Source organism: Sebastes fasciatus, chromosome 6, assembly GCF_043250625.1.
Source record: "Sebastes fasciatus isolate fSebFas1 chromosome 6, fSebFas1.pri, whole genome shotgun sequence".
Lineage (NCBI taxonomy): Eukaryota > Metazoa > Chordata > Actinopteri > Perciformes > Sebastidae > Sebastes > Sebastes fasciatus.
This window is the reverse complement of record NC_133800.1, coordinates 32,901,140-32,915,654: the sequence shown is the minus strand read 5'-3', so window position 1 is coordinate 32,915,654 and position 14,515 is coordinate 32,901,140. Positions and strand designations below refer to the sequence as shown.

Genomic DNA, 14,515 nt, shown 5'->3' with positions numbered 1-14,515 from the left:
ACACACACTTGCAAAGAGAGCTGCAACAACCACTCTGAGTTTTCACTTCTTCCTTGTGTGTTGTTCTTTGAGCGTGAGCCGAGTTCTCTTTTCTTCATGTGTGTGTTGAATATTGTTGCAGCGACGTCAACAGTTTGACTTCAGCCACTCCATGAGGGACGATTTGTCCGAGACGCTCAAAAGATCCGAGAGAAGTTTCTTATTCCTCCTGGAGATACGGAGAAATAAAGACACGGAAAGGTTGCTTAAACAAAGTCTTGTATATCCACCTTATTCTCTGGGGGCGTTAATGTAGAAATGATTCTGGGCGTAACATCCGGTGAGGTAGCGGTAAACTAGTTAGTCCCATAGAGGCTAACCATAGTGGCTGACCATAGTGGCTGACCGCCAACGGTGCTTCTTTTGAAAAGTAATTCACCTTCAATTTATCAAATCCTGCTTTATTTTTTATCAGATATTTAACTAACATTCAATTTTCATTTTCTAAACTGTCCTTGTGGAGCTTTGGTTCTTGTTGCGCTGTTCGCCGCTGTACTCACAACCAGACAAAGATCAATTTGTGGCTTCGACAACAGTGTGTTGAACATGCACCCAAAACAAAAAGGGATTGTTCTTGTGACCAACGGTCCAGTTTCCATCGCCGACCTACAGACGAGGAATCCAGAAGAATGTGGCTGAGAAACCTAAACTTGAAGAGACCACCCATAAACCCTTTAAGTTATGTGTGCTCATTTCATTTAGTCAACAAAAAGCCAACGGAGGAAAACCTGTATCCTACTTTGTTAGTTGGGCTACGAAAGAGCAGCAGAGAAGAGATGTCGGGTCCTTAAAAGGACTGACAGCAGAGCCAGGAGGACATCAGGTATGATTTCATGTGTAGGGAGGACTCAGCATTGTAGCGTTGGTTTAATGACAGACAGTTACTTTCACTATTTTCTGTACAGTTTAAAATGTAAGGCAGTTTATGGCACGAAGTGCAGCGCTTACGGTTATCTGTGTGTAGAAAAAACTAAACCTTGTTACTGTGGAAGTACTGATCTGCCTCAGAGCTTTTCAGATTGTTCATCTCCTCACCGTCTGTAGCAACGGAGTCAATAAAGCAGCTAAATATGCTAGTGTATGTTATCTGAGGCCACTTCTTCAGGTCGTCCTCCCATCCCTCCATAGTAGAAGGCAGAGCTATGATCACATTATCCTGTTTGAGGTGTAATAGGTGGTGTTCACACATGTTTAACTAGATTTGTTTAATACAATCGTTCTAGGAGAGACAAATGGCGTACCATTACCATGGAAAACGCCGGTTCCGGTTCAGTGAAACGACGCACCGGAAGATGCGCCCATAATTCACACAAGGCGTCATGGGGGCTAGGAATAAGGCGGATAAAACTATTTTATGTGAGAGTACAATAAAATCCCTGTTCTTAACCTCCGACCGGCAGCTCGACTCCTCTGTGTACGATTATTGTGTACTCAGCGTGGCTTCACTCCAACAAACGACAAACATTTCATATAGGGAGGATTACACTGACTGAGAGGTATGGCTCTCTGTGTGTGTGTGTGTGTGTGCTGACAGATATTTCATATGGTGAGGATTACTTAGGAAGCAGCACTGAACTCCCAGCAGGCTGTCTGTTACAGAGCGAGGAGATGCCGTGTACAAATTGACAGAGATAGAAGACTGACTGTATTTGGAGACAGTGCAACATGCTGACGCTCTGACAGCACTAGACTATGAATTTGCCGTATTTCCGCTTCCTGACTCAATCGTAAGGGGAACGTCTATGCCTGGCAGTGTGTGGTTCATCCTGATAGAAAATCGTATCTACGTCAGCATTAAAAACAAACAGATTTTCTCTTCTTCTTTCCTCTTAATACTTGGAAAAATTAATCAGCCGAGGGAAAATAAGATCTGGACCCCCTGGGAGACAATTTATGACAAAAGTTTGACAAAATTGAATCAATTTGGTTTTAATGAATAATTCCAGCAAATTTATATTAATTAAAATTGGATTAGAAGAGATTAGGATTAACTTTAAACAAGGAACCTATCTCGTTTCTGATAAAGGAAAACCGCGCCACAAACACGGCTAAATAAAAGTAGATATTGTCCATCCCACACTACATCTCTGGGTATTTTTTTGCAGTTTTAAATTAACAAACATCATATGTGTGACTCATGGCGCACTTCAAACGGGTGCAAAGAAATATTTGTCTCTCCGTAATTCGACAATATAATATTTTTTTCCGACATAAGGTCCCTTGGAAGGGGCGGGACTTCGCCTCTATATGGCTAACCTTAGTTGGCAGCTGGATTCTCAAGACTACGTGAGAATCACAAAATCAAATGGTACAAGAAAGTCCATCTTGTCAGGCTCCAAGTAATGCTTTCATGTCCGACTCGCCAGACAACGGACCAATCAGCATCCTGTGAGGAGTTACTGCAGCTAAGGGCGTGGCTTAGGTCGTGTGTGAGACCCGGTGAGACCATAGCGTGAGACGGCGTCACGGAGAGGAGACTGTTCGTTCTAAACAACAACGGTGGCTCCTGAAGAGGTTAGCGTAGATGCTGCAATAGCATCAGTTATATAAGAACTGGAGAGTATTCATTGAAAGAAGAGCAAAGAACGGCGCTGAACGTGTAAAGTACGGCGATGTTTTTGCCTTCAGTCAATCTCGCTTTCGTTAGTTTGATTGACAGATGGTTCATCCAATCGCCTGCCAAGTATTTTTTTTAAAGTGCCTGCCCTTTTCCAAACAGTTTCCAATGACGGCTTTTCACATGGTTCTGTTAGGTTAGGCGATAGCTGCATCCGTTTAAGACGTCATAAGAAGTCTCTAAAAACATCTAAAACGAAGTTGACACCAAAACGTTTTTAGAAGTAAACTAAACTCAGCTGGTCTCAGAATCAAAGAGTTCTTCACCGTCATAAACGTGATTGTAGGTCTGTTTCTCCTCCTAAATCTGAGCTGCACCAGTAATCTGTAAACTTTCTGATATTCCAGGAACATTGGTACATTTTCTGGATCAGACGTGATAGAACAAAAATGAAATCGAGTTCATTTGAGTGTTAAAGCTTAAATAAACATTCAATTTAGTGTCGGTGGAGCTGCTTCCACTTTAGTTTCTTCATGACAAACGTTGGACTCTTTTCAGCTGTCAGGCTCCATTTGTATTGAAATGTATTCAAGAAACTCTACAAAAGCACAGGAACAAGATATATTTTTTGATTTTATGAGAGTTTAAAGGGATACTCCGGCATTTTAGTACAGTGGAATTCAGTTACAGTGTTCAACCACATATAGATTAAAAAGCTTGGGACAGAATCATTCCTTTACAAACACTGTTTAAATAATTTGCTTATTGTAATCAAGGAGTCCGCTTTCAGTGTTTTTTAACCAGGCGATGTCATCAAATACGTACTGGATTACGTGAACAGCAAAAAAAAATATTGAGTGGGATCAGGGATTTAAATCTATAGCACTATAATTCTTACGTCGCATATGTTGAAAAATGCGCATCTACTGACATCTGTGTCTGTGAGAACAATACGGCCAGGGCAAGCTGTTAAATTAGCGTTGATAAATTTGGCGCTCCGGCTGCTGTCCGAGGTGCTGATCAGAGGCTGGTGTGCAGTATATGTGAGTTGCATGGTGAGCATCTCAATGGCGGCATAGGGACGGTCTGCTTTACAATCGTCTGGAGTAGTTGTGTGTGTACGTGCATGTGCTTATGTTTGGGTTGAGGGCCCAAGAAAGACATTTGCACTTGGGCCAAACTGATCTTTTTGTGTAAAATCCCCCTTTAAGAAATGGTCAGGGTGAATGTGTGTGTGTTCGTTGTACCTCCTGGCGTTGACCGTGTTCTCCAGCTCTCTGGCTTTGTGTGCGGCAGTGTGTAGTATAGCGTCTGGGATGTCAGCCAATCGGGCGACGTTCAGGCCGTAGCTCCGCCCTGCAGCTCCTTCAGTCAGCTGGTAGAGGAAAGTGATGAACTCTGGCTGAACCTCTCCGTCTGTCGGCACACACACACACACACACATACGTATATATATATACAATAAAATCTCCAAGTGATAATGAATTAGAAAATACCAAAGTAAGATTGTTCTAAATTTACCAGCATTTTCACACACATACCGTCAGTGTCAGAGGCCACGTCGGGCTCATTGAGTAAGAAAGCCATGTGGTAGTTGGACACATGTTCAGGATACACCCGCTCCAACTCACACAGAGGAGGGTAATGCGTCACAAACAGGGTGAGGGCTTTCAACTAACAAAAGGAAGGAGAGAGGGAAGTGTTAACATGTTGATGCCAGAGAATCTGTGTTCTGGACTCTTCTGGACGTCAAGGAGGAAGGAAAACTGCAGGTCAGCCAGGTGGAAATGTAATCTGTACATTGTGTTCACATTGGGAAGAAAACATAGAAACGAGCATACAGCTGCAGGAAGAAATGTCATCCATCTGCTCTATACCGGAGAGGCTCGTCTATTCTGTTGTCTCCGACAGTCGAAGACGTCTCTCCGGTAGGTGAAAGTAAGAAAAGTAAGTACAGGCTGTACAGTAACATCACTGGTGGTGACCCTCCACCTGCTATGTTTGGTTTTACTGACAATAGAACTACCACCTTCCCACCTACTCACCAGCTTCCCAGAGCGCCTGTGAAAAATCTGATCACAGTGTGCACAAAACACAGACAAGAAAAATCATATAAAAAGTAAATGTGAAGATATTGCGGTTTTATTTGTCATTATCAGATTAACCTCTTAATCCCCAGGGTGCTGGAAGATGTGGCTCTCCTAGACAGACATAAGACCCAAAATAAATCAAGAATAGCTCCACAACTACCAGCTCTATATGCATGATCATGGTCTCTATGGATAGGTAAGACCTCAGAGAATTCACCCCCTGTGTCAGTAACATTGTGACTGTTACTATGACTGAGTAAATTGTGATGAACCAAAGGAAACATTTACATTTTTATCCTCTTCTAAAATGTTTTCTAGATCAGACAGTGGATAACACCATTATAGCAATGATGCCACGCACAGAGATGCCCCTGAATTCATTCAGCAACTCCTCGACTACAACTGTGCCAAAGCAGATATACACTCACCGGCCACTTTATGAGGCACACCTGTTCAATTGCTTGTTAAAGCAAATAGCTAATCAGCCAATCACATGGCAGCAACTCAATGCATTTAGGCATCTAGACGTGGTGAAGACGACTTGCTGAAGTTCAAACCGAGCATCAGAATGGGGAAGAAAGGGGATTTAAGTGACTTTGAACGTGGCATGGTTGTTGGTGCCAGACGGGCTGATCTGAGTATTTCAAAAATTGCTGATCTACTGGGATTTTCACGCACAACCATCTCTAGGGTTTACAGAGGATGGTTCCAAAAAGAGAAAATATCCAGTGAGCGGCAGTTGTGTGGACGGAAATGCCTTGTTGATGTCAGAGGTCAGAGGAGAATGGGCAGAGTGGTTCAAGATGATAGAAAGGCAACAGTAACTCAAATAACCACTCGTTACAACCAAGGTATGCAGAATACCATCTCTGAACACACAACACGTCCAACCTTGAAGCAGATGGGCTACAGCAGCAGAAGAACACCCGGTACTAGCACCGGACACTTTATTAGGTACAAGGTGTACCTAATAAAGTGTCCGGTGAGTGTAAATAACACAAAGCACATAGATTCTACAAAGGTTTTAGTCAGGATAGGACCAGGAGGACTCTTGATTTGGACACTTGGATACCTAAAGTGTGCCAAATGGGTTTTCTACCTCTTGAAAGGGAATCTGGCTATAAAATATTACTGATATCCACTACAGGAGGCTATGTGACCACAATGGAGCCTTTGGGCGTGACATTTGCCCTGTGCATCATCACGTTCTACCATTGTGCACACTATAAAGTCAATAAAAAACAACTAAATTGTATAATTTTGACTCCAAATGGAATAGTTTTATTATGATAATGAAATATGATCAAGTAAAACTTGGATAATAACAAATAAGATCAAAGATAAGATGACAAAAAATAATCCAAAGTATGTACATTCGATATACAGGAAAAACGGTCAAAAGTATTATAAAGTAACGTTATTTGGACAAAATGGAGTTTTGTTTTAGTCGCGTTGAGGCCTCGTCTTTTAGGAACTATTCAGAATAAAGACCATGACAGCATTTTATGAAGTTTTTAAAGGCGGTGTTTTAACACACAGCTCAGCTCAACCCGGTAGCGGGTCCGTCGGGTAAAAGAGATGCAGATCGTATTTTATTACCGGGTCTAAGAGAGGTCATGTTGACTGAATAATGATCACATATAAAAATCAATGAGCCAAAGACTCATAAAACACAGCAATGAAACAGAAACATTCTCATAAAGAAGGTGAAGTCTAAAGCCGTGCTCGTGAATCTGTGAGGCTCGTGCTCACAATGACGACGCTAACATGCTGACATTTAGCAAATGTAACGTTAACATGTTCACCAGTTTAGCATGCTAATATCTGCTGATCTGCACTAAACACAAAGTAGAGCTGAGGCTGATGGGAGTGGCATTAGTTTATTAAGTGTATTAAGTATTTAGACCTGATGACGGCTCTTGATGAGAAGTTAAGGCACCACTAAAGTTATGACAGTTCATCCTGAGGGGGGGGGGGACATGAAGGTTGTCGAGATGTTTCACTCAAAACCGCAAATGTCAACCTGCCAGCGGCGCGGAGGATAAAAGTCAGGGGATCATAAAAGTCAGGAGGGGCCATTAATGTCTGTACAGAATTTGTGGCAATCCACGTATTAGATCGGTGGTTTCCAACCTGGGGGTCGGGGTCCCGACAACGGGTCATGAGCTGAATCGTCAGATAATTACTTGGGCGGGAGATAATAAACTAAATTCTGCTGAACAACATTGTGATATGTATTGAGCATGCAGTCTGTTGCGATGGAAGTAGATGTGGATTCATATTAAGTTTGGCAACCAGATGTTGAGATATTTCAGTGGATCAGGGGAACGTTTGACCTGCTGGTGGCACTGAGGTGGAGGGAAAGTCACCAAAGTCGACGGGCCGCGGCAAATGCAAACATAAATTAGTAGTAAGATGGACCTCAAAAATGGAGGACCAACTTGTTGATTTGTGGCGACAACACGAGTAATTATTTAACGTATTTAACTCCCGATTTTCCCAGGAGACTCCCGTTTTTCATCGCCCTCTCCTGGTTTCCTCCCGGGGTCACAATTCTTCCGTATTTCTCCTGATTTATGACAAATGTTCACACCTTTTTTTTCTTCTTCTTTATGTTATCTCAACCTGCTTCTGGCACGGACTGTACAGCGTCTAAAAGCCCTGCCGTTTCTACCCGGACAACAATAGAGCTACACCAACTGTCGTTTCCCGGCGGAGGAAAGCAGTCTATGCTCACAAAACAGCGCAATTTGAGCTCATGTTTGAGCTGCACTCGCCACAGCTTTGGGCTTTGCTCAACACAGCGAAAAGCTGTCGTGGCGCTGTGCAAACCTTTGGAAATAACGGGTTTCAGAGCGCAGTGGTGCCGTTGTCATGTTGTGTCTGAAAGGACCTTCAGTGAGTGAGAGACGGAGAGAGAACTAGAGAGAAGTAAGAGACAGAAATAGTCAAGCAGGAGCAAAAAATGAATAAAAACTGATTAATATTAGTTCACAACAAAGGGGCGAATTATACGGTTTTCTTTCTTAAGAATTAAAGATAAAATTAAAAAACTCCAAATCGTTGCTCTCCACAAACTATAGGAACCAAACTGTTAAATTCAACATAACATGTCGATATGTGTGGGCTCTCTCACATTTTCAACATCTGTTAAGATTTGAAAATACTTTTAGTGTTGGCCAGCCTTAACTAATCTACGAAGCAACCTCTTCTCCACACTCACTTTAGCAGCCCTTCAAATATAAAAAACAAGTTTTGTAAGCCCCTATAAATAATATGCATCTTTACCTTTACTATATCTATCATCATACTATAATTAACATTGGGATCTTGATTCTTTTCTACTAAATGTTTTTCTTTGTCCTTTGACCTCAGTGAATATTAATCAGATTATTTATTTTACTATCTCTTCAGCCTTCTACAAAAGAGAGAAGTAGGCGGAAAAAAGAACAGAACGACAAAGACAAAGTGATACCAAATGGTAGGTATCATAACAAATGTTGCATTATGTAACACCGTCTGTGTTACCACAACTAAGCAAAAAGTTGTAGCTGAAGAACAAAGCAGAGAGCGTCTGCATCTCCCGTACCCAGCGTGCTATTTAACCGCCTCTGTGCCCTGCAGTGTGCTGAGCTATTACATGAAGACATGCTGTGTGATGAAGAGAACCACCAGTATAAACACATACATACACTATTATGTCACATTTTCCCCCCATTTTGCTTTTCTCTGAAGGATGTCTGCAGTCAATCACTCCGTTTTCACCGTAAACACCCGGCTTTTCAGGCTTTTAGGAGACAGATTGAGAAGAAGTGAAGGCACTTCACCTCATACCGCTAACCTTTAATCTCCGTCAGGCCCTGGAGCCACCCAAACGCTACATGATTGAACTCTGGCATTAAGGTTAAGACGTGGAAATCTCAAAAAAACGATCGGGGCGCTCACTCAGCCTCTCTCTCTCTCTCTCAATGCATACACAAACATTTTCTCTCTCACGCTGCACCCTCAGGACATCTGCTGAGAGCTCTTCACTAAAACAAATGCATTTCCTTTTCCTGCTTACTTTAACAGCCTGATCACACGTGAACGGGAGTAGGAGGACGCATTAACCTCTTTTACCCGACGAACCCGGTTCCGGTTGAGCTGAGCTGTGTGTTAAAACACTGCCTTTAAAAACTCCATAAAATGCTGTGGTGGCTTTTATTCTGAATTGTTTCTAAAAGACGAGGCCTTAACGCTTTTAAAACAAAACCATTTTGTCCAAATAACGTTACTTTATAATGATTTTGACCGTTTTTCCTGTATATCAAATGTACATACTTGACTATGGATTATTTTTTGTCATCTTATCTTTGATCTTATTTGTTATTATCTAAGTTTTACATGATCATATTTCATTATCATAATAAAACTACTCCATTTGGAGTTGAAGTTATACAATTTAGTTGTTTTTTGTTGATTTTATACTGTGAACAATGGTAGAACGTGATGATGCACAGGGTAAATGTTATGGCCAAAGGCTCCATTGTGTGCACATAGCCTCCTGTAGTGGATATCAGTAGTATTTTATAGCCAGATTCCCTTTCAAGAGGTAGAAAACCCATTTGGCACACTTTAGGTATCCAGGTGGCCAAATGGAGAGTCCTCCTGGTCCTATCCTGACTAAAACCTTTGTAGAATCTATGTGCTTTGTGTTATTCATATCTGCTTTGGCACAGTTGTAGTCAAGGAGTTGCTGAATGAATTCATCTCTGTGCATGGCATCATTGCTGTAATGGTGTTATCCACTGTCTAATCTAGAAAACATTTTAGGCGAGGATACAAATGTAAATGTTTCCTTTGGTTCATCATAATTTACTCAGGCACAGTAACAGTCACAATGTTACGGACACTAAGGATGAATTCTCTGAGGTCTTACCTCTCCATAGAGACAAAGATCATGCATATAGACCTGGTAGTTGTGGAGCTATTCTTGATTTATTTTGGGTATGTCTGTCTAGGTGAACCACACCTTCCAGCACCCTAGGGCTTAACACAACAACACACAACTTTACAATGTGACAGTTGTTGATACACAATAAGTAATGCTGATTAAAATATATCAAAAATGTTAGTATTAATAATCATAAAGTCTGATGATGACAGTAATGATAACAAATAGTGTACGAGGCCTCATGGTGAAGCAGACCTGAGTCTTACATCATCGCTGCAGACGGGCGGCTGCAGGATCGTCCTGCTAACCGCTCGGTCTAAGAAAGGTCACACGTCACTAGTAATACCTCCCTCTGACAGAGACGTGCACGGTGACTCCTACACGCTTCAAACAAAGACACACAGACCTGTACACTGCACACACACACACTGCACACACACACACACACACACACACACACACACACACAGGCAGGCTACTTCAATCATTCCTGTCCACCTACACTGAAAGGTAAAAACAACCGGAGCGTGGCAAAGGGAGGCTGGAGCCTTGATAATGGTCTGATTAGGTGCTAATGGCAGCTCATTACCAGAGCACCCCTGGGTGAACTGACAGCCGTTTTTCTGCAGAGCTGGACGATGTGATGAAATTAGCGCTGAAACAATTAGTCAATTAATCGATTAGTTGGTAACCAGAAAATTCATCACGGGCAATTTTGAATAATAGATCAAATCATCGTTTAAATCAAGTAAAAATACAATCAGCTAGTTTTACAGATTCTATAATCTTGCACATCCATATTTATACAGTTAGTTTGACTGAATTAGCAGTTTTAAGAATTTCTTTGAGGTTTTGACCTTTTGTAGACTAAACAATTTGTCCAAAAATAATTAAACCAGAGATGTATTTATTGTTTGGTTACTTGCAGAGTTGCCAGGTCTTCTTATTATAAGCAACTTTGGGCTTGTTTTCCTAAAAAGTCGCTATCAAATAGTGGTAGTTATTTGGTAGCTGTGTTTTTTTGGGCTTGTTTCTAAAGTGTAGTTGCTTATTTGGGCTTACTCCCGTCTTTCTCCTCGCCAGAAGACTGAGGCCCCATCAGAGCTGAAGTGGACCAGAAACAGAACTGAGTCCCTTTTCTGTCGGTCCACTTTAAGAGGGCTGAGTTTGGTTCGTTTAAAAAGGATTATATGTGAAAACACCCTCAGATTTCTGTTGAAATATGATTAGGTTTAATGGTGTGTATGATCTTAAAACTCCTCCAAGATGATTACGATATGGACAAAAATATCTAATTGGAAGATAGAAAAATGCAGGGAACATTTCTCTGCCTCTCTGATTATGAACAGTGGTAGTCTGGGACTTGAAAACAAGGAACATCTATAAATATCCACTCTTAACGTAAGCTAAATTTTGCTGTATGTTTATAAACAGACAGAGGAATGCTCCGAGGCCGGTCCAGATGTGACGGGCTGCGTGTTCGGCTCACTTGACACGAAGGTTCAAATAGAACAGCATCTCTGACAGACTGCTGATCGGCCACATGGCCACGGATAATAACACTTTCTCTGCATTGTGTCACCTCGTCCACCCCCCTATCATACGCCTGTTTCACTGTACACCTGTAGAGATGTGTTGTCAAAGATACGGAGTGTGTGTGTGTGTGTGTGTGTGTGTGTGTGTGTGTGTGTGTGTGCTTCCACTCGGTAATGTGATCCCGAGGAAAAGGCTGCAGGTGTCAACACCACTACCGCTGTCTCTCTGTCTTGTTATTCTCTCCATCCAATTAGACACAAATCCAATTCTGACTCAAGTCAACACCCTTCGTGTTCTCACCTCGCAACTAACAAGGCTCTCGCTGAGGTGCTGTGTGTGTGTGTGTGTGTGTGTGATGAAGAGATTTTTGGTGTAAATGACATGTGCACGTGTGTCACTGATCTCTGACTTTGGCTGCGAGTCAATCTAGTTCTCTAATTGGCCCAAATTATTGGAGTCAGTGACAGGCGCAGAGGTGAGGACCTTTCCTTTATTGTGTCTTTTTGTTTAAAGGGAAATACTTCAGCCACGTCAATGCTTGTGGCTTTCATCCAGAGTGCAACATTAAGGACTGACTGTTTAAGATGCTGACATGGACCAGAGCTTTAGGACTTTAGAAACCAATGATGCCACTTGTCCAATTACGTCCCCCTGAAAAAAGCTGCAGGTCTCGGTGCATTATTTGTGCTTTTCCTGACCAGTGAGGGTGAATGAGACTCTGAAACTGTGGGTGTATAGATCTCGTTACACATCACAGGTCTTGGGGGAGTATGACTGCATATGTGATATACCGTATATATATTATAAGCCTTTTGTGGCTCCAGAGGAGAGAAATGATCAGTAACAATGTGTGATAATACAAAACAGAGAGCATTAGGCATCATACTGAGATACGGATATCAAACCAGGCATGACTCCATTTCATCAGGACATATGGTAATTATAAGAAACTCTAAAAGATCAAACTAAATAGGGCCGTCAAAGTTAACGCGATATTAACGCGTTAACGCAAATTTGTTTCGACACCACTAATTTCATTAACACAAATTGCGATTTTAAGGTTGTAGAGGGCTCCGTTTTAACACTAGAGTGAAGATACTGGCATCATATGAAATTAGGAAATCTAAGGAATCCATTGGTACCAACCATGTCGTACTAGCCTGTCGTGAAGGAGGTTAAATAACGCTCAAAAGTTACGCTAAATTTTGGTGAGGAAAAAAACTAACATGGCCATTTGACCTCTGACCTCCAGATATGTGAATGTAAATGGGTTCTATGGGTACCCACGAGTCTCCCCTTTACAGACATGCCCACTTTATGATAATCACATGCAGTGTTGGGGCAAGTCATAGTCAAGTCAGCACACTGACACACTGACAGCTGTTGTTGCCTGTTGGGCTGCAGTTTGCCATGTTATGATTTGAGCATATGTTTTATGTTAAATGCAGTACCTGTGAGGGTTTCTGGATAATATTTGTCATTGTTTTGTGTTGATAATTGATTTCCAATAATAAATATATACATACATTTGCATAAAGCAGCATATTTGCCCACTCCCATGTTGATAAGAGTATTAAATACTTGACAAATCTCCCTTTAAGGTACATTTTGAACAAAAATTAACTATGGACAATCATGCAATTAATCGCAACTAAATATTTGAATTGATTAAAAAATACTATAACAAAAAAGAGAGAAAGGAAAAAAGACAATAATAACAATTATATAAATAAAAAGTATATAAATATAAATGTAGAATTTCCTCAATAAAATTATCAGCTGAATTTTATGGTTTTTGTTTTCATAGTATGATATTACATCCTCGGCTACCAGGTAAATTGAATGATGAGATTCTGTACTGACATTCATAAAACAGATGTTTCATTAGGTCTTCATTTTTACATAATTCACATATATTATCAGAGGAAGCTGTGCTAAATCTGATCAATCTCCTGAAGTGATGTTACTCAAGTCAGCGTCGGTTGGGGCTGAAGACTACGGCTAGTATAGGCTATATTAACACTCTTAACTTCTAATTTAGCACCTTTAAATCAGAAAAAGTTGATTAATTATGTGTAACAGAACAGATATATCTTGCATCATCTTGCAGCCCTTCTGCTTTTTATCGTCAGATCCCTCTCTGGGGTCCCCACCCACATGTTAGGAACCACTGCTCTGAATAAACCATGTATGGCATGCAATGAAGCTTCAAAACTAACTTCTTACAATCAAACTTGCAACAGCGAGAAAAGGACAAAGGAATCACGGTGAGCTGAGAGAGACTGACTAGCATCTTCTCCATGTGCTGCGTACAGACACAGAGCAGTGCAGTGGAGCACATGTGGGTCTTCGTAGGAGCTCTGTGCATCAGCGTGAGCACATCAGACCATTTACGCCCACATGGAGCGATACATTCAACTGAGAATGTGCCCATTAGTGTGCAGCCAAAAGTGAGTTTTAGTGAGTTCTCCCAAGTGCAAAGCTGGGCCTGATTCTGCCTTGTTTTTACAGTGCAGTGTTACAATGTTAGTGCAGTCCCATGTAAGCCTGAGTCACGGTACGAGCGGAGAGCGATGTGTAGCGACGAGCTTAGTGTGAGGCTAAATACAGGACCTGCTGTTGGCGTGATAAAAGTGAGAGTCCAAGTCTGAGAGTGAGTAACGGTTAAAGCTGGGCTGTACCATTTTAGAAATGTTGTTGTGTAATTCCTGCTAATACTGTACGAGTAGATCATGCTCACACTGTACCATGGATGTATTAGGAGAACTGGATACAGCGTTGGAGGCGGGCTCCCGTTCATTCCTATGAAAGTTGCTCAGTGGTGCATGAAGCAAAAATGGCTCGACTTCCGAGTGGAAAAGTTCCCAGATCTTCCGGCGATCTTCCGCATCCGTTGGGCCCACGGAGCAGACGCAGTAGTGTCCACTCGGTCACACGGCTCGGTCACACGGCTCGGTCACACGGCTCGGTCACACGGCTCGGTCACACGGCTCGGTCACAGCCGTCGTCACGGCTTGCAAACTCCGCCTCCCAGCCTTCTCTCCAGCCTCGGTCTGGGCCTCATTCACATGAACGGAGGAATGAAAATCACTCTGGATTCAGCTATTAGTGCGTTTTACAACTTTTAGGACCTAATGATTTAAATAAGGACTATTAGAGTGTTCGTTCTGGGAAGTTGATTCACCTCAAAAAAGATTATCCGCTGAGTTGCAGACGTCTCTTTCCCAATGTAAGTCTATGGGAAAAAGTATTTTGGGGCCCAATGGCATCACATAACGAACACGAAAGTTGTAGTACCGCCTTTTGGCCACTATGAAAATTGGCATCAATGACCGGCGCTCTTCCTGGGGGCTTGCACTG

The 14,515-nt window shown here is 41.9% G+C and overlaps 1 protein-coding gene across 2 annotated transcripts in view; it reads right to left on the bottom strand.

Moving 5' to 3' along the window:
* The window catches only part of msh3 (mutS homolog 3 (E. coli)), a 59,960-nt gene that overhangs the window by 129 nt on the left and 45,316 nt on the right, over positions 1-14,515 (bottom strand). For both annotated transcript variants that reach the window (XM_074639389.1, XM_074639390.1), the window contains 3 exons: positions 4,138-4,270; positions 3,844-4,012; positions 1-208 (listed from right to left, as the gene is read on the bottom strand). The exon at positions 1-208 is cut by the window's left edge. In XM_074639389.1, coding sequence (XP_074495490.1) covers positions 127-208; positions 3,844-4,012; positions 4,138-4,270 — 384 coding nt within the window. In that variant the 3' untranslated portion in view covers positions 1-126. The remainder of the gene's footprint in view (positions 209-3,843; positions 4,013-4,137; positions 4,271-14,515) is intronic.